General features: G+C 39.0%; 3 protein-coding genes and 1 non-coding gene across 4 annotated transcripts; 1 reads left to right on the forward strand and 3 right to left on the reverse strand.

The window, feature by feature from the left end:
* Positions 1-5,025, reverse strand: LOC131319114 (chloride conductance regulatory protein ICln). The gene is made up of 7 exons (XM_058349235.1): positions 4,666-5,025; positions 4,445-4,568; positions 2,612-2,729; positions 2,429-2,488; positions 2,277-2,336; positions 2,098-2,192; positions 1-652 (listed from the first exon to the last, which is right to left on the reverse strand). The coding sequence occupies exons 1-7, from the start codon at positions 4,830-4,832 to the stop codon at positions 578-580; spliced, it is 699 nt and encodes a 232-aa protein (XP_058205218.1). The 5' UTR covers positions 4,833-5,025; the 3' UTR covers positions 1-577.
* On the forward strand, positions 1,561-1,666 carry LOC131321479 (small nucleolar RNA snoR100). Its single transcript, XR_009198524.1, has one exon. It is a non-coding gene; the product is annotated as a small nucleolar RNA snoR100 (small nucleolar RNA).
* A 1,628-nt stretch (positions 5,026-6,653) lies between the features above and the next one.
* LOC131319123 (small ribosomal subunit protein uS15-like) lies at positions 6,654-9,056 on the reverse strand. The gene is made up of 5 exons (XM_058349252.1): positions 8,948-9,056; positions 8,771-8,843; positions 8,265-8,403; positions 7,983-8,169; positions 6,654-6,935 (listed from the first exon to the last, which is right to left on the reverse strand). Exons 1-5 carry the CDS (start codon positions 8,968-8,970, stop codon positions 6,902-6,904), a joined length of 456 nt encoding a protein of 151 aa, XP_058205235.1. The 5' UTR covers positions 8,971-9,056; the 3' UTR covers positions 6,654-6,901.
* Positions 9,057-10,627: 1,571 nt separating this feature from the next.
* LOC131319124 (probable calcium-binding protein CML13) lies at positions 10,628-14,345 on the reverse strand. Its single transcript, XM_058349253.1, has 2 exons — positions 13,772-14,345; positions 10,628-10,843 (listed from the first exon to the last, which is right to left on the reverse strand). Exon 1 carries the CDS (start codon positions 14,217-14,219, stop codon positions 13,776-13,778), a length of 444 nt encoding a protein of 147 aa, XP_058205236.1. The 5' UTR covers positions 14,220-14,345; the 3' UTR covers positions 10,628-10,843; positions 13,772-13,775.
* Between the last annotated feature and the right edge of the window lie 6,307 nt (positions 14,346-20,652).

Here is a 20,652-nt window from a genome sequence, read left to right on the forward strand (position 1 = left end):
TTTACCAAAATGTTTTGATTCCCCAAATTAATGGCCGAAAATGCACCAGTACACAGAATTTCAGTACAAAGGATTTGATTCCTCAAACTAATCCACCATTTTACCCAAAAGGGAGCTTGTAGTAGATAACATGAATGACTAACAAGCCAAATGTCGTGCACCATTTTTTCCAGGTAAGCTTAATGGCGAACATGTCTTTTAGCACAGTAGACCAAGTTAGGGTCCATAACTGTCACACTGAGAAGACTGGTACAATTTTAAGGATTTTACGATTCTACATATCCATTGCAACACCCATAACTAACAAATACCAGGGTGATGAGATTCCAAGTCCAAGAGGCAAGAAATAGAAGATGAGGGCCATAATAAGCACAAGGTTCACAGGCAATTTCTAGGCCGTCCAAATATAGAAAAAGGAGATGTAACAAGACCACAGGTAAAAAGGAATTCTTGAAGCCAAGGTAATAGTACACGGATAAACAGGCCACTGCTATTGTCATTCTCCGGCTGCTCTATGTCAGTAAAACGAAAATCGTCGATATGAAGCTGCCACGAAACAGCAAGTGGATCAAACAGCTTATGGATGGCCACTGTTATGATCACCTTCCATCTCTTCAGCATCCTCAAATCGTTCATCGTTGATTTCAAGTTGCTGTGAGAAAAGGAGAAAGATCAACCTCGAAGAAGATAACGGAACATGCAATTTTGAGATGTAAATGACGAAAACATAATGGACAAAAGTGTTGGAAGTTGAGATTGTTGGGCCAGGGATTTATTAAACAAATAATTGGAGATGCCCAAGGTACATTCTTATGGCTTGACAACTGGCATCCCAAGGGCCCTTTGTTTAAGCTCTTGGATGATAGAACTTTGGCTATGATGGGAAATCTCTTTTCATCAAAGCTAGCAATGTCATTATTAATGGTGAGTGGAATTGGCCTAGGCCAAGATCCACTTTTGGTTCAGCAGATTCAGAATTCAGCTATTAGCTCTATTCAACCTCAAAGGGATAGAAGTGATAAAGTTATCTGGTCTAGCTCTCCTACCGGTTGCTACACCACTAAACATACCTAGGAAGCAATTAGATACAGAGGTGAGAAGGTCCAGTGGGCTTTAATTGTGTGGGTTTCTAAGAATGTCTCAAAATGGGCTTTCATAATGTGGCTAGCCTGCTTAAAGAGGTTAGCTACTAAGTAAAGGCTTAGAAGATGGGGGTATGGAGATCAGTCCTGGCTGTGTTTTGTGTTCCCAATGTGATGAGACTCTGCAGCAACTGTTTTTTTTAATGTAGTTTTTCCCGCACCATTTGGGAAATCATTCTAGCCAGATTTCAAATCCAGAGGAGGGCTATGGTTTGGGACATGGAGGTTAATTGGGCTATTGGCTACTCAAGTGGTAAAACTCTAAAATCCTTGCTGTTCAAGCTTGCTCTAGCTGCAGGGGTTTATTACTTGTGGATTGAGAGGAACTCTAGTGTTTTTGGTGGCAGAGCAGAAGTTCTATTGAAATACTTGCTCGTATTGATGATAAAATAATGTGCTTTCCGATGCTCCGGGCTGTGAATGAAGCAAGCATTGTAATGTGCACATAAATTGATTTGGGTCTCTAGGCCAGCCCTATGATGCCTTTCGGCTTTGATTTGAGGGCATGGTTCATAGCAAAATATCCCTTTAGCTCCTCGGTTCTTGGAGGTATAGGGGGGCCACTATTCAGTGGTATTCTGAGAGCATCCACTTTATACATATATTGCCAAAGATTAGGTCTGTCTCCAATCCTCCCCCGCCCATACCCCCAATGATTGGGGACTGGACGGGTTCTGTTATTGTTGTTGTATTGATGCTGAGAGTGTGCACTTGGAAGCAATTCCCAAATTCTCTTGAGAACCAAAGGCTTTGCAGCCAATGGAACATCTCAAGTAGAGCTCCTGGGTTTGCTGCTTTCTATTTTTTCTTTTTGAAGTAGATGCTTATAGGTTCTGGATTCTGTTGAAAAGTTTCATTTGTATAGGTTCCTATATTGTGGGTTCACCCCTGTTTTTTGAGTTGGTGGGTCATAAAATGAGACACTTACCCAACCAAAAAAAATAAAAAATCATACCTCGAGCACAGTATGAGCTAGGTCGTGATCCCCATTTGAATGACCAATTGTGTTGGTGGGATCTTGAAAGAAATGCCAATCAGGTTCTTCTCCCTCTGCCAAAAGTCACACAACTATAAAATGCCATGCAATCCAATCAACTTACAAGAAGTACCAATTAATGTTGTAGAGGCCTGTACCTGCGCCCTCATCTTGCATCTGATCAGCACTGAAAATCCAGTTGTGTCCTTCCTCTTCCTCTAAAGAAAGCAGTGGAACAATTCAGAACACTTTGACACCAAAAGAATAATTTTGCAATGAATCCACCCGAGGGCAGAAGATTGATACTCACCTTCAACGGGTTCCGGATTCATTTCAGCACATTTGCAGAAAATTTCAAACAGTGTATCCACTGTCAAATAAACATTTAAGTCCAGGAAAAATGTTTTAATATGCGAACAAGCATGAAAAAAAGAGTGGCTTTCTGTGTTAAAGAACAAAACAATAAAAAAGTATGAGTGAAGCTGAACAGTACACTGATTAGAATCTGATGGCACAAGCCTCATCTCTGTGACCTTTGATAAGAGAACAGTTCCATTATCTTCTGTATCTGAGCCCTCTGACTGATCCCCATCTTCATCTCCTGTGTCAATCTTCAGGCAAGGAAAACATACATAAAAAAACTCTTTGCAATGGTACATAACATATTTTGTTAGATTTCCCACTCCTATTGCGATACACTTTGTCCAGCAGAGTCCAGGTGCTTAAGTTCTGCAGAAGGACCAAGAACAAGCTCGCTCCAAGTGGACAATTGACTTCTAACTAGGTGTACTTTGTGAGATGGTGGGAACCCAACACAAGTCCTTTTTTGCCTCAACAAAGAGAAATTTTAATTCCCTCGTGAATTACCAAAAAATTGTGGGCCTCAAAGTAAAAACGTCGTAGGAATGGAAAACATAAAGTTCTGGGCTAAAAATTACAATAAGCATACAGAACTAAGGAAATTGATAGAGAAACCATATTTTTTTTCTTCCTTCTATAGATGTGGGCCACATGGGCAATGGAGGTTACTGGTCGTGCATTCATTCTCATGGCTGCAATGTATTTTTAACAACCTTTTTAGTTGCTCCACAAATGCTACATGTTCCAACCTTGCTGAATTACGCATAAAACCATGTCCATCCTCTTCTTAATTATGTGCTCTAGTCAGTTCCTTAGTACCACCATCCATTTTTCTTCATGTATTATTTGAATCACCTTAGATTGCCATGTGTCCTTGTAATAACCAACTATATTATCTCCATGTATCACCTTGATCTTTTGGTATTAAGCTACGCAGCACCATCACAATGTTTGATGTTCATTTGGGGTCTAAATAGTTTGATAATCAGAAATAGCAAATGCTGAAACAAGGTTGCAAAGAATAAGTACTGCAAAGTTGACTGCAGTGTGTCGGAGTGGGTAGAGGCTTGGGAAGAGGTAGAACCAAGTGATGGAGGGGAAAACACCCACTTTCAGTCCTTCAAAAAACAGGCACATGATTTGGTGTAAACCTAATCTAAAAAATCATCCATCGTGAATGCGAGTCTGAAGAACAAAGCTTGTTTGTTACATCACCAACATTTATTGATAACCATAAGACTAAAAAGAACAAAAAAGCTAGTATTTCTCTGAATTTCAACAAGCGAACAACCATTATCATGGTATTTAAACCACTGAATCTTGCTACACCTACGGCAAAACTCGAGGCTCCACCCTTTCAGTTTTAGTAATTTCACTCTCCATCGTAAATCCAAAAGGATTATCTGTCCCATATGTCAGAATCAGAGCAGCAGACACAGCTTCCATGCCCTAATTATGCGTACACATACCATATTTTGCGGGAAGCATTTCGTAACCACTATAAAGAGCTCAAATCTTCATACAACAGAAGATAATTTATACGTAAAAATGTTGGCGAATACGTAAGAACAATGTTCTCTCGCAAATTCTCACTGTGTTTATTTTACAACAGCAATCGACCATTATCAGGCAACTGAAACCAGCAAAAGCCCTAATTATGTGTATACATTCCATATTTTGCGGGAAGCATTTCGTAACCACTTTAAAGAGCTCAATTCCTCATAAAACAGACGAGAATTTATAAGTAAAAAATGTTGGTGAAGAGGTAGGAACAATGTTCTCTCGCTAATAAATTCTCACTCTCAGAGTCTCACTGTGTTTATTTTACAACAAAAATCGACATCAGGCAACTGAAACCAGCAAAAGCCCTAAACTCTAAAACACCACTAACCAATTTCATAATCAGGAATTCAATTAAAGACCTAAAAAATAGCAATCGTAGAAACAAATTGAAGTATTGAAGTACCTGGGCGTAAATACAAGGAGACGGATAAGCCTCTGGATCCCTAGAGATTGCGTGAAGTGACACCGACAAGAAATCAACCCCGTAGCCTTTGGCCATGTCCACGTCGCTCAACCACAACACTTGCCTTCAATAAACCCCACACAACACCCCCGTTAACAAAAAGCCACAAGAAAAGCAGAACACAATCCAACAAACAAGAGAGAGAGAGAGAGAGAGAGTACTTGGAGGAGATGTAGAGAGTGCCGGGGGACTCGGGCGGACGGTTGGCGAGGACGACGGAGACGCCTTGCTGGACGTGGATGAGCTCCTCGCCGGCGTTGGAATCGAGGACTGGAACTCCGGGGCCGTCGCCGGCTCTCTCAGTGAAGAGTCTTAACCCCACCGCCATTTCTTCTTCTCCCGTAGTAATGGAATAAAACCTACCCTGATATATATATTGGTAAGAAGTACCGGCGCGGTACGCTTTTGGTCCTCTGTGTAAGGAAAAGTTTAGGGCGCCAAGTTTTATTACTTGCGTAATTACCAGTAGTAGTACTTAAATAAGTACTTTTTTTGGCCCTTTGTTTTTTTTGAGAGGCAAAAAAAATTATTAGCACAAGCATTCTATCTGTGCTATGCAAGAAAAAATTATACTCTATTATGTTATTTTACCCCTCATTATTTGTGATTTAGCAATAAATATAAAAAAAAAATTAACAAGAGAACGTTTGATCATGAAATGAAATTTGATAGTTTTTTTTTCTGACTTTTGGTATTTAGCAAAGTATAGGGAAAAACAAGAAGAGAATTTTAGTAGGAAAATGCCACATAAGAAAAGATAATTAAGAAGGGAGCTTGATTTTATTATTGAAAACTACATTTGCTTAGATACCCTATTTATTAATGCTACTACATGAAGCCGACCCGCTTCATGTTTGTGGTATTGAAAAATATCAAGCACATTGTCGTTAGACTTTCTAAAATTTATTTTGATTTTGCTCTGAACTTACTCTCTCTTTTTTACCAATGCCCAATGAACTTACCCTATAACAGTGGCGTAGCTATGATTTTGCCTTGAGGGGACCCATTTTCGGTGTCCATAAAAAGTTTGAACTTTGATGAGGTGAATTTTTGTCTAAAAAGAATTTGGAGACAGTTAATCACAATTTTCATAGCCAAATGATTGTATTTTCCCACTTTTCGTAGCTGTAGATAAATGGTTTTCACCTTCATGCTGTCATATGATTTGAGCAAAAGTAGGGATGGACATCATGCTGTTAGTTTGGGTCATTACGAGTTTAGGTTACATTTATTGCAGTTTAAATTGAGCCCGTTTATTTTGTGTTTTGTGCATTAATTTGTGTCATTGCGAGTTTATGAGAATTATTTGAATCTAAATTGAGCCTGTTTATTTGGTGGTAGAAAATACCAAACGCATGTAGGCGTAACAGATTTCATCATGGAAACGTCTAAATCATTGACTGTCTGCTCTTATTTAGACCGTTCCTCCAATGCATTACAAAAATGGAGACATTATACACATTGAACACTATTGAGCTGAGATTCTTTGTTCTAATGTAGATTCTCTGTTCAAATCGCTCCTCCAATGCATAGCAAAGCAGCATAAAAGTAGGAAAGCTGTATATCTCTATGTTTGGAAATATGTTTGAAACAACGCGGAACTATCCATCCATTCAATATTCGTATCAGAGATGATCAAACTCGATCAACTTTTTGTTGAACCGGGGGGAGTAGCTGTGCACCAGCCGTGAGGACAACTTATTGAAGCCATAAGAATTATTAATCGTGAAGCGAAAATCGTTAACCAGAATAAAGTGGGATTCATATATGTTTTGGCTGCTATGGTTTCTTTTGAAAAGCCACCAAATAAAATTCAGCCAACTCCACGCCACCTAAAAGAGCAACCTCAAATATTCCAGTTCGCTTCAGGACTGCGGACAGTACCCATGAAGCTGTGTTCCAATACCATCAAGCTCTACAACTGCACCGAAACCATCGACCGGATTTCTTCCAGCTAACTGTACCAATTGAAAAGGGAAAGAAATACAAAACCAAGCAACCACATTAAAGGGTGGTGACACATTACTTGTTAGAGTTTATCAAAGCTCTGGACTGTATTTCCTTCACCTTCACAAAAACCCATTGGCAGTAAACGTTATCGCATTCAGTATGTCATGCGAAACAAATAGTTTGCAACACTAGTTAAAAATGCGTATAACAGAGCAAATGTATTAAGTTGAACATCATCCAACAGAAAATAACCATTTAAATCCAAACATCAAAAAGTAGTTGTTCTGTCATCCATTCCTGAAACAAAATATGAAATATTCTAACCCTTACAAGTCACAAGTTCTCGAATTAACAAAAATTCCAAACTCGGGAAGACTAACTATCTTGCTGATTGAATCCATGCCTCGTGATGATCACTAAACTTTGCCAAGCAGGTAGCTGCTTAGACTAAGCCACAAGAGTGCTGGCAGTGGTTGACTCGCTGAAAATAAGAAGTTAGAGTTTAATCAATAAGCAAACATCAGCAGAACAATAAGTAGTTATACGAAACTATAATGTGAAACCTCAAACTCAATTGGAATGGAATCTATGATACAAATACATGATCTAAAGAGTAAAACCTTAAGCAAGAGGACCAAGTTTTATCATCTTATAGAAAGAGAGGATCAGTCCATAAAACAAGTAGCACTGCTTAGCTCAAGTGCAAAAAAAGCTCAAATGCCTTCACTTCGGATAAACAATGTGCCCAAGCCAGTACATGTTGAACGCAATTATGACTTGCATGGAGTACAAAAATCTAACACATCCATGCTAACCATGAAAAAACTTTCAAAGAGGAATATGGTTAATGAAATGAGGCAAGTCATTCTAGACAATTCACATAATACATTAATAAAATTCCTTAAACAAACACAAATCTAGCAACGGAGACAATTACCAATACATAACAATCAAATGAAGGCAGAAATAGACACAACATTACAAACAAGCCCCGAAAAACAGCTTGTCCCACGCCACATCAAATGAACTCAGGGTTACAAAGCCAGAATTCATGCAATGGAACAAAGAACTTACAAGGCAACAGTAATCCAACAAGAGATTACAAACGAAAAGCATGACCTTACGCTTTCCCCTTGAACTGGATTTGATTCTCACACATAGCTTAAGGGCTAAACTGCCGATAGCCCTTTTCATTCTGATACAAAAAAACTCTTTTTCCCTAGCATTGTCACGTTGGGACAAAAAGTACCCCAAATTATTGTTATGCAGCGTTAGGAAGCATGGAGTTAACTTCTTAAATTTCCCAATTGGTGACATTTCGTCCAACAATTTGAATTCCAAAATGTGGGTTATTTGAACTTAACTAACTAATCCATGGTAACAAAAAAGAAATCATTTCTATTCAAATGGAACAAAGATTATGCGATTGCCGGCAGATCACAACCTATCATTCTGAGCAATTGTTAAATAATTCCAAGATATCCAATGAGCTACAGTTGAAACCAGCAAAAGTGGAAAGGAAACCTACTATTTCCAGACTGGAGGGAGCTTCTTAGTTTTCTTGTAGTAGCGAGCAAGCCTGTGAATCCTGCTCTCCACCAGAATCAGCCTAAACTTGGAATCCTTAAATTTCCTGTTCCTCTCCAGATGCTTCCGAATTGCCACTGCCTTCTTAATCAGATGGTACAGATCCTCAGGAATTTCAGGTGCAAGGCCTAAACAAAACAACAACATAAAACACAATCAGCAGCAAAAAAAAAATAGATAACTACATTTTCTCACAGTACAAAGCAGAGAATTAAAACGCTACCATGAGCTTTGAGGATACGGAGGATCTTGCTTCCTGTGACGCTCTTGACCTGCGCAATTCCATGAGAGTCGCGAAGAATGACGCCAATCTGCGACGGTGTCATGCCTTTCTTCGCGAACTTGCAGATGTTCTCTTCCACCTACAAAATCAGCATAGCATCTTACGATACGCATGCATCTATTATCTAATCCAACACAATATAAAAGGAACACCTTTTTATTGTGTGTACATTAGTTTTGAGGCTGACTCACACCAGTTTTCCCACAGTATCCCTTTACCACCTAGAAAAACTGTTAAGGTGAAAAAAAAAATGTCATCCCACATTTCTTCTCCCCTCTTTTCTCCCAGATTCCATTCCAAATCAATCCCAATTCAAGATCTTTCTTTTTCTATCTTTCGCATAATACGATTTGCAACGGATCGTGTGTGCCCTGGCTTCTAGTATAGGTAAATGCACATGAATATATGTATAGACATAGAGAGAGAAGCTAGAGATTTGCACTGACATCTTGGGAGGAGATCTTGAGCCAGCTGGGGGGAGTTCTCTTGTAAGGGAGAGCCGAAGCGGAGATACCCTTCCTGGAAGTAGAGTGAAACAACGGGAACGGAGTGAGATACAGACGGGGAGAAAGTGGAGAGAGAATTTAGATACAGAGGGGAGAGAGAGAGAGACGGAGAGATACCCGCGGCTGTGCATGCGACCCATGGCGGCGGCTGAGGAGGGGTGCGGCTTGCTGCTGTGCTTAGTTTGTTATCGGTTCCACTGAGACGAAACCCTAGTTCCTAACCACAATTCGGTATTTGGGGCGGGGTTTAAATATGTGGAAGACGGCGATACCCCTGTGGGCGGGTTGGTTCGTTGTTGGGCCATCGGGGAAAGGATCTGGGCTGAGCCCATAGTTTAAGAGAAAAGCCCATATTAAAAGCCCAAGCTCCCATGAAATGCTGAAAAGAGTCTCCCTTTTGCAACGAAAAGGGAGCATACTGTAATTTATTAATTATAAACAATAATAAATAATTACTAATGAAAATTTTACGGAGAAACAAGTAACAACAATTTTATTTTTTCTCCCACAAAAACTGTTTAATTGACTCGACAATGGGACTTTGACTTCAAGAAAAAGGCAGTTGATAGTTCAATTCGAAACTTTGAAATACAATTCTTGACATAACTGCATTCAAAGGCGTTAGATGCGCGTGATCTCTCATACATCAAATGGCTCCAAACACAATTGTGTCCGAAAAATGTATTCCTAGACCTTTTTTGGTTTGAAAATGGGTTGGAGAAACAAGACGTATCCGAAAAATTTGAACCCATTGGCATTAACTTTGCTAAAAGCTCTTCTTTATTTATTTTAGCCATTAGTCCAGATTATTGATCACCATGACAACGAGTCAACGACAATGAAATGTAAACTCATTAATCGATACATAACCCAAATTTACCAGCTCTAGCTACCTATCATTAGAGTGCCAAGAGAAGTTTGAAACAGGTTCAAAGTTCTCTAACAAACTACAGCCTGTTTGGATGGGGATTGTGATATCCCTTTTAGCCTGTGGATCCAGCTTTAAGACCTCGTTTGGAAAGTAAAATGGAGAAGTATTAGCTAAGCCACAGATTCTATTGTATCCTCTAAATATTAGCTAAGCCACAGATTCTATTGAATCCTCTAATACTCCCAGAGGGATATTATTTATGGGGAGGTTCTAGGGTGTTATTACATAATACCTCCTCCCTCTTCCATTTCAACTACAAAACAACTCTATTCCCCATTTTATCCCTCATCCAAATCAAAAAACTATTTAATTCCCCGTCACATCAATGTGGATCCACTTTTCTTACATAATACCACTACTATCTTATCTCCCTTCATAACTAATATCCGCAATCATTATCCCACGTCCAAACGGGCCCTACAGGTACAATTAGAGGAGGCCGAACACATTCAACCAATGCAATGTAATGGTGACACATCACATGGTCAACATAGGATTGCTTAAGGGGGATATCGAGATCAAGAGAGAGAGAGATCGATCGAGGAAGATTTTAAATCGGTAGCATTAGCTTAAGTTAAGCTTAAAATCAAAGTTGATTTCAGCCTATAAGCACAAATTAAATAAATTCTTAGATGCCAAAAAAAGCTACTAAAATAATAGACTCCACAGCCAGTGAACCTGTACAAACCAAGGAGATCAAAGAAACAAAAGCCAGGTACTCAAGCACTTCTGAATAAATTGTCTCCTTGCTTTGCCAATCAGAGAAATAAAAAAAGCACTACTGAATAAAGGATGCTTCCAATGCTGGAAGATACGACGGACGGACGAGAACAAAGTGAGAGAAGCCAATACATACACACAATCGCTTTCAAACCCTAGGACAACACCAAAAAGTAGGCCTTTCAAATAGTGGAATCTGCAATCATTCATTCACAACACACAAGAAAGCTGAAAAATGAGACCAAAGATGGCAAAGGACAACACAATTAGAGTTGCCAGACAAATCACTACACTTGAAGAAAGATAACTACAGGCTTCTCCCTACGCGCACAAGAAAATTACAGCATCTGCTTCCAAAACACCTGCATGTGATAAAAATGATGCAAAAATTCGGTATTAGAGTCCAAAAGGAAGACAATAGACTGAACAGGGCCTTCATTTAATGAATCCACAAAGACAATGGAACGCAAGCAATTTGCTAAAGACATGGTATAAAAGATTCACGTTAACCTCAGAAACCAAAGTTTCAGATTTTTTGGTGTTTCAGATTTTTTGGTTAGTTCCGTGGTAACTTGTTTCCAGCCCACTCATCGCGGCTGAGTTCGAATCCCAGCAGTAGCCTTTTTTTTAAAAGTGTTTATTGGTCAAAAAATGAATGTATTGTTGGACTTTTGGAGCTACCAAGTATCACGCTTGAGTCTAAGAGGATACAAGGGAAAAACACAAGACCACTTGAACCAAACCATTTGTGTTGCTCAACTCAAACTGAAAAAATATATACACAGATATTGTCATTTTTGTTGTTTAATTGCCAAAGCATGTAGGGCCCCCCTCTTCACAATTTTGCCTAGGGCCCCCAAATACCTTGGGCCGGCCCTGTCTCTAGTCTATGATTTGCCCAACCAAAAGTTGCAAACCCACAATGAGTTAACATGACCAATTAATTAACTCCATGCAATCATTTTCTAATATATGACAAAATTCACATGAAAATTTTGTGTAACTTGAGTTTCTGAGCACCTGCTTTTCCCCAGCAAAGAAAAGACAATCCGATGGCAAGTTCTTCATCCCAACTTAACCTACTACACCCATCCTCAGGATTATGAAGCAAATGTGGATACGACTTCCTTGGAGCTAGGGATGGGCAGCGTAGTGTAAGGAATTTACAGAAGTTGCTTTTTCTCATGCATGTAATCATGTATTAAAGAAAAAACATGAGTTGTGTGGGAGCCGAAAGGCCAAGGCATACCGTCCAACGGCAGAATGCAAAATTCTACACCAACAAAAGGTAATAGTATTATGGAAGATTAGCCAACAAAGCTCAACAACAAAAAGTTTAGGAAACAGTGTCAGGGATGCATAAGCACCCCCTCCCATATCTCTTCGACCCTTCTTTCCATACTTTCAAAATCCCATACTTTCTTCTTAAAATATTTCAAAAGCGCTCTAACCCCAACCTAAGCACTTTATAAAGGTACATCACAGACATTACCACACCGTCCATGCATTAACATGTGTGCTAGATAGCTTAATGTACATAATTGAGTTTGTTGCATAACACCTTAAGCTTCTGGCTTGATCTAACATAGCATCAACACTCTGGTTTCTGGGAGGCCTTTGGGTCAAGTCTCTGTATTCACATTCTGTTTTTTCTGTATGTATGATATTCGCGTCTCTATGTGCAAGACAAGGTTGCACGTGAAAGAGGGTGTTGGATAGCATAAACGTTGGACACATTTGCTTAAAGCTGAAGCTTGTGGTAAGTTGACTATCTAACAACGTTGATATGGGGTATTGGGGTGATGGTCCAACAATAAACTAGTAAAAAGCCAAGTGTAATACATGAAAGAACTTGTTCCATCTTTACATGAACACACAAATTTAGTCTTGTCAAGGGCAACCTACTTTGTCACCAGTCAAAGCCACATTTTATGTTCTAGTACCTCCTTAGCTACGTCAAATGACATCTCGTCTAACGCGATGCAGCTTATTTACACTATAGAAGCTGTGTAATATACCAGGCACAATGACTATGACAACCGAAAAAGGCATGTACACACAAAACAAGGCCATACTGTTCCTTATTTGTAATTGGCACTCACTGCACATGATGAACAAATTACAGTGTACTTTTACCACTCATTAAAACAAATTTAAGTCACTATCTGTTCTTGCCTAAGCATATTCCCCAACATTCAACATGTTTAGTTTCCTAGAGGTATCCCCAACATTCAACATGTTTAGATTGCTAGAGGTACCCTTTCCTTAACAGGCATTACTAGTGCTACCATTCCACGTAAATTCCTACTGCACAGCAAACTCATAAATTGGGTTCTGAAGTAAAAATCGGCTGAGAAATATAACAAATTCCCCACATAACATCCCCAACAACATTCTAGCCACCACATAAATCACTATTTGGAAAATTATAATTAATTTTGGCAATCCTAAAACGGATATGAAGGTTATCTCGCATTGTGAGTTTCCTTGCAGTTTGTAGACGTTCAAAAAAGACTATTTGATTAAACTATTCAGTATTTGTTTCTGGCTTCATTTTGAGGGGAAAAATAAAATTTGTTTGGTGGACAATCTTTGAATCATTGTTTCGTCAAATTTTGTGGAAAAGAACTCAGTTTTGATATAACATCAGGGTAATCCCTCCATATTATCACCACAATCCAAATATAAAAGGACTGTATTTTCTGGTAGTAGTTTTTAGCACCAAATGAAGCGGCAAACTTACTAAATTTCCTTTAGTGTTATTCCCATTAGGCCATTCTACAATAATCCCCCAAACATTATTAAGCTTATACTAAAATGCAAACGAAGGACCTACCTCAAAGATCCACACATTCCAAGAAAAAGAAATCCGGACCTAGTTTTCCGCACCCGAGATTCTCTGAGAAATTGGTGTACCACTGTATCAAGATGTTTTGGGTCGTTAGATTGTGTGAATTTTTATTTCATGTTATAAAACTTTTAAGTGATCCAATGGCCGAAAAAGCACCTTGGTACAGATGATTTGATTCCAGTTGACCGCAAATACACATGCATGGTTCACAAGTACCAAAGAAAATCACAACAAACCACATTTCACACATAACCAGCAAAATCAAGCCCACGAAATTGAACAAACATCAAGCAACACAACAACGGAAAATGAAGAAATGAAGAAAACTATTCGTAATAATTTGTTGACTATGATCTATGGATTGCAATCAAACCCTAGAGAGAGAGAGAGAGAGAGAGAGAGAGAGAGAGAGAGAGAGAGAGAGAAGAGTTTCACTCACGCAATCACTTGGCGACCATCCGGGCAATGAACTCCTCGTACCGGATCTTCCCATCGGATCCAACATCCACCTCACGGATCCACTCGTCAAACTCCGCCGGATCCAGCTTCTCCCCGATACTAGTCAAAATATGCCTGAGATCCGCCACGACGACGAACCCGGTCCCGTCCTTGTCCAGGACCTTGAACGCGTCCCTCAGCTGCCGGTCGAAGGGCTCGGGCTTCAAGTGCTTGGACATGAGGTCGAGGAACCGGGGGAAGTCGAAGGGCGCGGCGAGCTTCTCCTCGGCGACGATCGACTTGAGCTGAGCCTGGGTCGGGTTGCCGCCGAGGGAGCGCATGAGGATCCCGAGCTCCGACGGCGCGATCTTGCCGTCGTTGTCGGTGTCGAAGAGGGTGAAGGCCTCCTTCATGGAGGACACCTGGTCGTCGCTCAGATCCTTCCCCATTGTTGTTTTTTTCGCTTCTCTGGTTTTTCTGTTTCTCTCTCTGCTTGTTTTCTCTGGTTGAAAAGTAACCGGAAGAGAGAAGAGTGAAATGAGGTTCGAATTCGATGGGACCAGAAAGTGTTGAAATCTTCAGCGCTGGGTTTGGGCTTGACGTTGGAAAGCTCGAAAGTGTTGGGCCTTAGCGCGGCCCAAACCAAGAATGAAAAAAGTTGGAAAAATGACGGCTAAATAATTGACGTATTTTAATAATTAATACACGTCAAAGTACATTTTCTTCATCAACAAATGTTCTCAGCATGTAGTTGGAAGATATTAATTATCAAAATACGTAATGGGCCGTCATTTTCCCAAAAAAGTTAGACTATGGGATTAGGCCCATACATTACTACAAAACACGACTGCTGTTGTTCACCCTTAGCGCAGCTGCGGGATTTAGGCCCATAATTCTTGGCCGGTCCTATTTTTTTTACATAGCTGGGGAGATCCTTTTCCAAATAAGTGCTTGGCTTACTAGGTCCCATACTAAAATAACTCACTCGCTCATGGCAATTAGTACCACTTTTAAGTAAAAAAGTAATTTTTTTTTACTCACAAGTAATTATTTCTCAAAATATTGGGTAGAAGCAAAAAAAATTACAATTTTTTTTTATTCATCTCGTCGAGGCTATTGATGCAAAATTAAAAAATAAAAAATAAAATTCAAATAAGAATAAAATGTTAACTTTAAAAAAAAGTTAAATAGAACTATCCCGGAGTAGTAATTTCTCAAAGTAATCATTTTTTACCGAACTGGCAGAGCTTTCATACGAGGGTAACGAGGAGAAACTTTTATGTATCTCCGGTATATAAGGTGGTTTGGTATCCTTCGGGAAAGTTTCTAATTTTTCGGCCATTTTCCGATCACATTTGGTTGATTGGCTCCGTTCATTTTGTAGAGTTCAGCGAGAACCTTAATCATACCAAAAATCTTGTTTATCGGACTTTCGTAGATACATGATCAGCACACGTGAAAATTGAAGGAAAACAAAACTGGGTAAAAAAACACACTGAATCGAAACCCAAGTTTGATCTTTTTGCAATTTTCACGTGTGCCGATCATGTATCTACTAAAGTCCAATGAACACAAATTTTGACCTGATTATGATTCTAGCCGAACTCTACATAATTAACGGAGCCGATCATCTAAATGTGATCAAAAAATGACGGAAAAATTAGAAATTCTACGGAAGGGATACCCACCGCTATTGTATACCAGGATACATAAAAGTTTCTCGGGTAACGAGGCAACTAGTTAACGGAAACCCTCAAATAAACGTGAACCTTGATTTTGGGTCATTTTCTTCTTTTATTTGGGTAATATTGAAATAAACAGATTGGTTGGTCGGTTTGTTCGTCCCACAATTGATTAGGGTTTGTTTATTTATATAAAGTCATAAGAAAGTAATTTCTCGTGAATTCTCTAGTTTCGACGTGAATGACATACCTTTTAGTTGGACAATGAGAAAATTAATTGAGATGCACGTAAACAGATTCAGACATTCTTGACCATAAAAAAAAAAAAACTATATCTAAGAAGTAAGAAGGGAAGACATGCAATTAACACGACTTCAGTTTCCCCTCCAGTGATAACGTGACTATCCAAGTGAAATAGGAAGCTTCCGCACATCTTCCTTGCCAAACAAAATTGGAGAAGAAGCTGCTGTCCAATCTAACCCCCGGTGTTCGTGATCATGGTAATGGCCCAACCATTTAAATGGTTAGCCCCAGGCTACAAACGAGCCAAAAATTTGAGTTTGAGCTCAGCTTGAGTCCTTAACGAGTCGAGCATAGTCATTTACTAAATGAGTTTCTTAAATCGAACCGAGCCTTCTTTAACAAATCGAGCTTTTTTTGAACGATAACGAGCCCGAACCGAACTTGCGAGCTGCTTGGTTTATATATAGCCCTACCCCGCAGACAGAGTACAAGCTTTATGTAAAGCTTTGCTGAAAATCTTCTGTGGAACAACCATTTGCCTTAAAAAAGTTTAAATTGGAGAAGAGTAAAATCGGACAGGTCAAACTTCAAATAATTAGCGAAATGAGAAGGCAATCGAATAAGGCTTCACAAGCTCGGCAAAAAACAGAAGAAAAAGTAGGCATTGGAAAGTTCAAAGAGGATGGTGCTAGGCCGCGAGCCATGATTCAAGGTCATTGAACTATTACTGCCATAATCATGGCCTCGGTGGGTGCTGGCCTGATCCTCCAAGTATTGTTCCGTCTTTCATCCTTTTCCTGTTCTGTGGCTCATTGGACAAAAGTGGCAGAGTAAAGGAAGAAGATTGGAATCACATCGAGCAAAATGGTCCATTAATTAAGATTTCATTGAGTCATGACTTCCTTTTTCACCAATTAGATTCCCAATGATCACATGAAGCGTCGAATAAAGTGGTTAACAAAAGATCAAAGAAACTTTTATCAGATCAGAAGGTCCAACGGAAAGACATGCCGAAAGGCATGATGTGGCTTAAAGACTCAAATCAAAAGCTAAGGGCCCAAGGCATATATACCCAATTCTTGGAGGGGAATATTATTTGGTTTGGGGTAATATTTTGGTTATACAAAGGTAGGTAAATTTTTGGGAGCCAACTTTTCCATTCTCATTTTGCATTTTGCTCTTGTAATTGTTTTGGAGCCAAATTATCAGCAACCCTGCTATACGTACCGATGGTTTCCGTAGAGAAAACCGTACCGACGGCTTCGCCGGGCCGTTTTCGGCCACCGGACGGCCGATCCGAGTTGTATACACGAAAAATAGAGTGTTAGATCAAGCGTCTTACGCACATCGGATGCCATTAATTCCCTCGTAGCCCCCTCGGGATTTTTTTTAAAATTTTGAGACGGCTCGGATCGGCCATCCGGTGGCTGAAAACGGCCGGTACGGTTTCCCTACAGAAACCGTCGGTACGTATAGGATTTCTGAATTATCAAAATGCACTCTCTCGCAATGCATTCTCAAAACTACACTTTAAGGCACAATTTCAAAATCAGCCATGGAAGAGCTTTTCCGTTCTCATTTTGGAAGAGCTTTTCCGTTCTCATTTTGGATTATCAATTGCTGAGAGAGATGAAAAGACCTAACTACCCCTGTTCGTATTAAACGTATAGAAATTGTTATTATCCTCATTTTAGGTACTTACAAACTGTTATTTTTCTCCTGTAGTTATAGTTACACTTAGGTTCTATTTGTTTGGGCATAAAATATTTTCCGTATTTTTCAATGTTTGGATGAAAATGACTTACTCTTACATCTTTAGTAAATTATTTTTTGAAATGAACTCATTGCCTTCTACTCTAATTCTCACTGCTCAATTTTCTCGATCGTCACTCCTCACCCACGTAAAACTCTCTCTCTCTCTCTCTCTCTCTCTCTCTCTCTCTCTCTCTCTCTCTCTCTCTCTCTCTCCTAAATTAAATTCCATCGTTAAGTCCTCTCTCTCTCTCTCTCCTAAATTAAATTCCATCGTTAAGTCCTCTCTTTCCCTCACTATTTTGTCAATTTCTGAAAATATTTTTCATATGTCAACCAAACACCGAAAAACAGAAGTTTAAAATTTGTTTTCTGAAAAAATATTTTACATTATAAACATTTTACATCAAAAACAAACGGGAGCCTTAATTCATATTAAACGTACGTATATAGTCACGTACTTTATTCTTCTCTTATCCACTACATCAATATAAGCTCAGGAGATCATAAAAATTTAACTTAAACTCAGAGCTCCGGTCATCTTCTCCGTTGAACTTTCATATAATTAATTATCATCAAGTAGGACTGTATCTATCTTTTTCTCCAAAAAAATCACGGACCGGGAGACCCTGCCAAGCAGGGGTGCTCGGCAGGGGTGCCGAGCGCATCTCGACTGTCCAAAAGTGTTTTGGACGGCCCGGATGCAAAGATACCGAATGAATTTAAAAAAAAAGAAAAGGAAAAGAAAAAGATGTTTCGATCTAAGCCGTCGATTTTGACATGAACAGCCGGATTGGCTGCTCGGCACCCACTCGGCAGGGGTGCTACATAAATAATATTACATGCAATTACAGTAATGTTGGCACCTATATATAGGTACAAGTTCTTTAATTTTAGCAAGGAAGATCGAGGAGTTGGGATTTCACCAACCTGCTAGCCACTCGATTAGTTTCTCTGACATTTTCTTCGCAAAAGGCCAAGATGCTCTTCAACATTCAATTTGTTACTTATTCCAGTCAAGACCACACTGTTTTCAGATAGAAAAATAGAACACAGGGTTCTCAAACAAACGACAAGAATGGAAGTTAATATTTTTTTTAATAACATGTCCGGGTCTGCTTACATGCGCCTCGACTAATCTTAGAGGTTAATTCTCTGCCCACTTATGGGGGGACCAATTAAAGCCAGAGCAAAATTCCATATGAAATGACGCCAAAGGAGTTGATAGCACCTGAGAAGTTTCAAACTTGAAAGCAAATGCCTAAGTCTTAGGCTTTAATCACTATGTCAAACTCTTGGGGTTAATATCAAGCTTGGACAACTAACTCAACTGACTCAAAGGTTGGGTTAATATACAACAGAAATGCTAGGGACAAAGAAATAATACCCCGAAACTATCCCGAAAAGATTAACTAGTGGTTGAGATTCACTTTGATATGTGTGACCCAATCATCAAAGTGATTCTCAACCACTTATTACTGTTTTCGGGGTACTTTCGGGATAAATTTTCTTTGTACCTAGCATTTCCCAATATACAATGAGATGATGAGTTCCACTATTTCGAGATGGAAGTTGAGATTGGATGAAAATTAAAATTGTGCATACTCTGTTAATATGTAACAAAAATAAAATAAAATAACGGCCATGAGATGGATTTTAGGAATTAAGTTCGAGGTACGTAAGTTGGTCCAGAACAACCTGCATTAAAAAAAAAAATAACGGTCAAACTGTTCAAGGTGGGACACAGTGGGGGCAACTATCCACATGGTGTGGAAACTATTCCTCGTGAGGTTCTGTTTTCAAATTAGGGTACTAGTTATAAAGACGCCAATTATTGGATACTTCCGAAGTATCATGTAGTATTGTCATCTCGTACTATCCGCAAATAAAATATCGCTATCATATAATACGGGTCACTTTCTTGTCTCTCAACTTATCAATCACCCAACAAAAGTGAATGATAATGCCTCTATTAAATAATCAGTAGCCACGTGAACGGTTTGGAGGACCACGCAGATAATGTCACATGGTACGCCAGGAGCGCTGAACAACTATCGGTAAAGGCATTCCATCTAAGTAGATGCCGATGTTCTGTTTTCTCTTTACCAGTCATCCATACTCCCACCTTTCTCTTGATTTTGAGTCATTTCCAAGCTGTGGAATTGTCATTTCTTAGTGGGCTCTCGGAAGCACTAACTAATTGGGACATGCAATAATGTGGTGTAGGGTCCAATATCTTATTGCCTTGTCTAAGTGAATCTGGTGCGGCATTCAGGAATAGCAGAAGCTGTCGTATTTCACTGAGTGGTTGTTTCTCTATCTTGTTTTTTTTCTTTTCAATAGATAGAAAGTAATTTAGCCATAAGATGTACATGTATGCGCGCAGATAAATATGTATGTTGACAACTACCCGAAAACTAGAGATGTACAAGAAATCAAGTTACGACACGAAGAAAGCCAACAAATTAACCACGATTTCATCCTTTTTTGCTTCTATGTTGGTTCGGCTCAAATAAATTAGTAATACTATTGTAGCAAGAAAGAGCTAATTATAAAAGCATGTCTTAAAGTAGAGTTGAAAAGGAATTTGAACAATAATGCATGGTTGGTAGATACCTTGTGCTCTGCTGAGGGATTGAAAAAGGCCCTAAAAGAGAATAGTTTTCCAAAAAAAATAAAAAACAAAAAGGATGGTCTAATCTTAAGAATATCATACTTTTAGCTAAAAAATATAATATCATAGAGAATTATTCATTTGTTACGACAGATCTAGTTGATCATAAACTTACTGATGTCATATTAATTTGAATTTCTACTGAGTAATTTCCTAGGTGCAAGATAAATAATTTGGAGCCACCCATATGAGTTTGAGGTAGACCAGGGCTTAGACCATTTATGGTCTGTTCTCTTGAGTTTGGGTTCCAAGAGTGAGATTGTGAGATTAAATAGAGTGGATTTCAGAACGGAAAAAAGCCCATTATTTTTTAAGAAGACAATTTCAAGATCAGAAATTATGAGCTTATTGAAATCTAAAATTATGTAATATGAATATTGTTTGATAGATCTTATCGAGATCTTTTATACGATGCAAAAAAAATTGAAAATTTATTTTTCATTTACATTATTTTTGAGTTTGAAAATGTGAAATAAGCTGCTTATTTTTTAAGAAGGTTTCTGGAACAGGACCTAATCACTAACGATGCCT

This window comes from Rhododendron vialii, chromosome 3a, assembly GCF_030253575.1.
Source record: "Rhododendron vialii isolate Sample 1 chromosome 3a, ASM3025357v1".
NCBI lineage: Eukaryota > Viridiplantae > Streptophyta > Magnoliopsida > Ericales > Ericaceae > Rhododendron > Rhododendron vialii.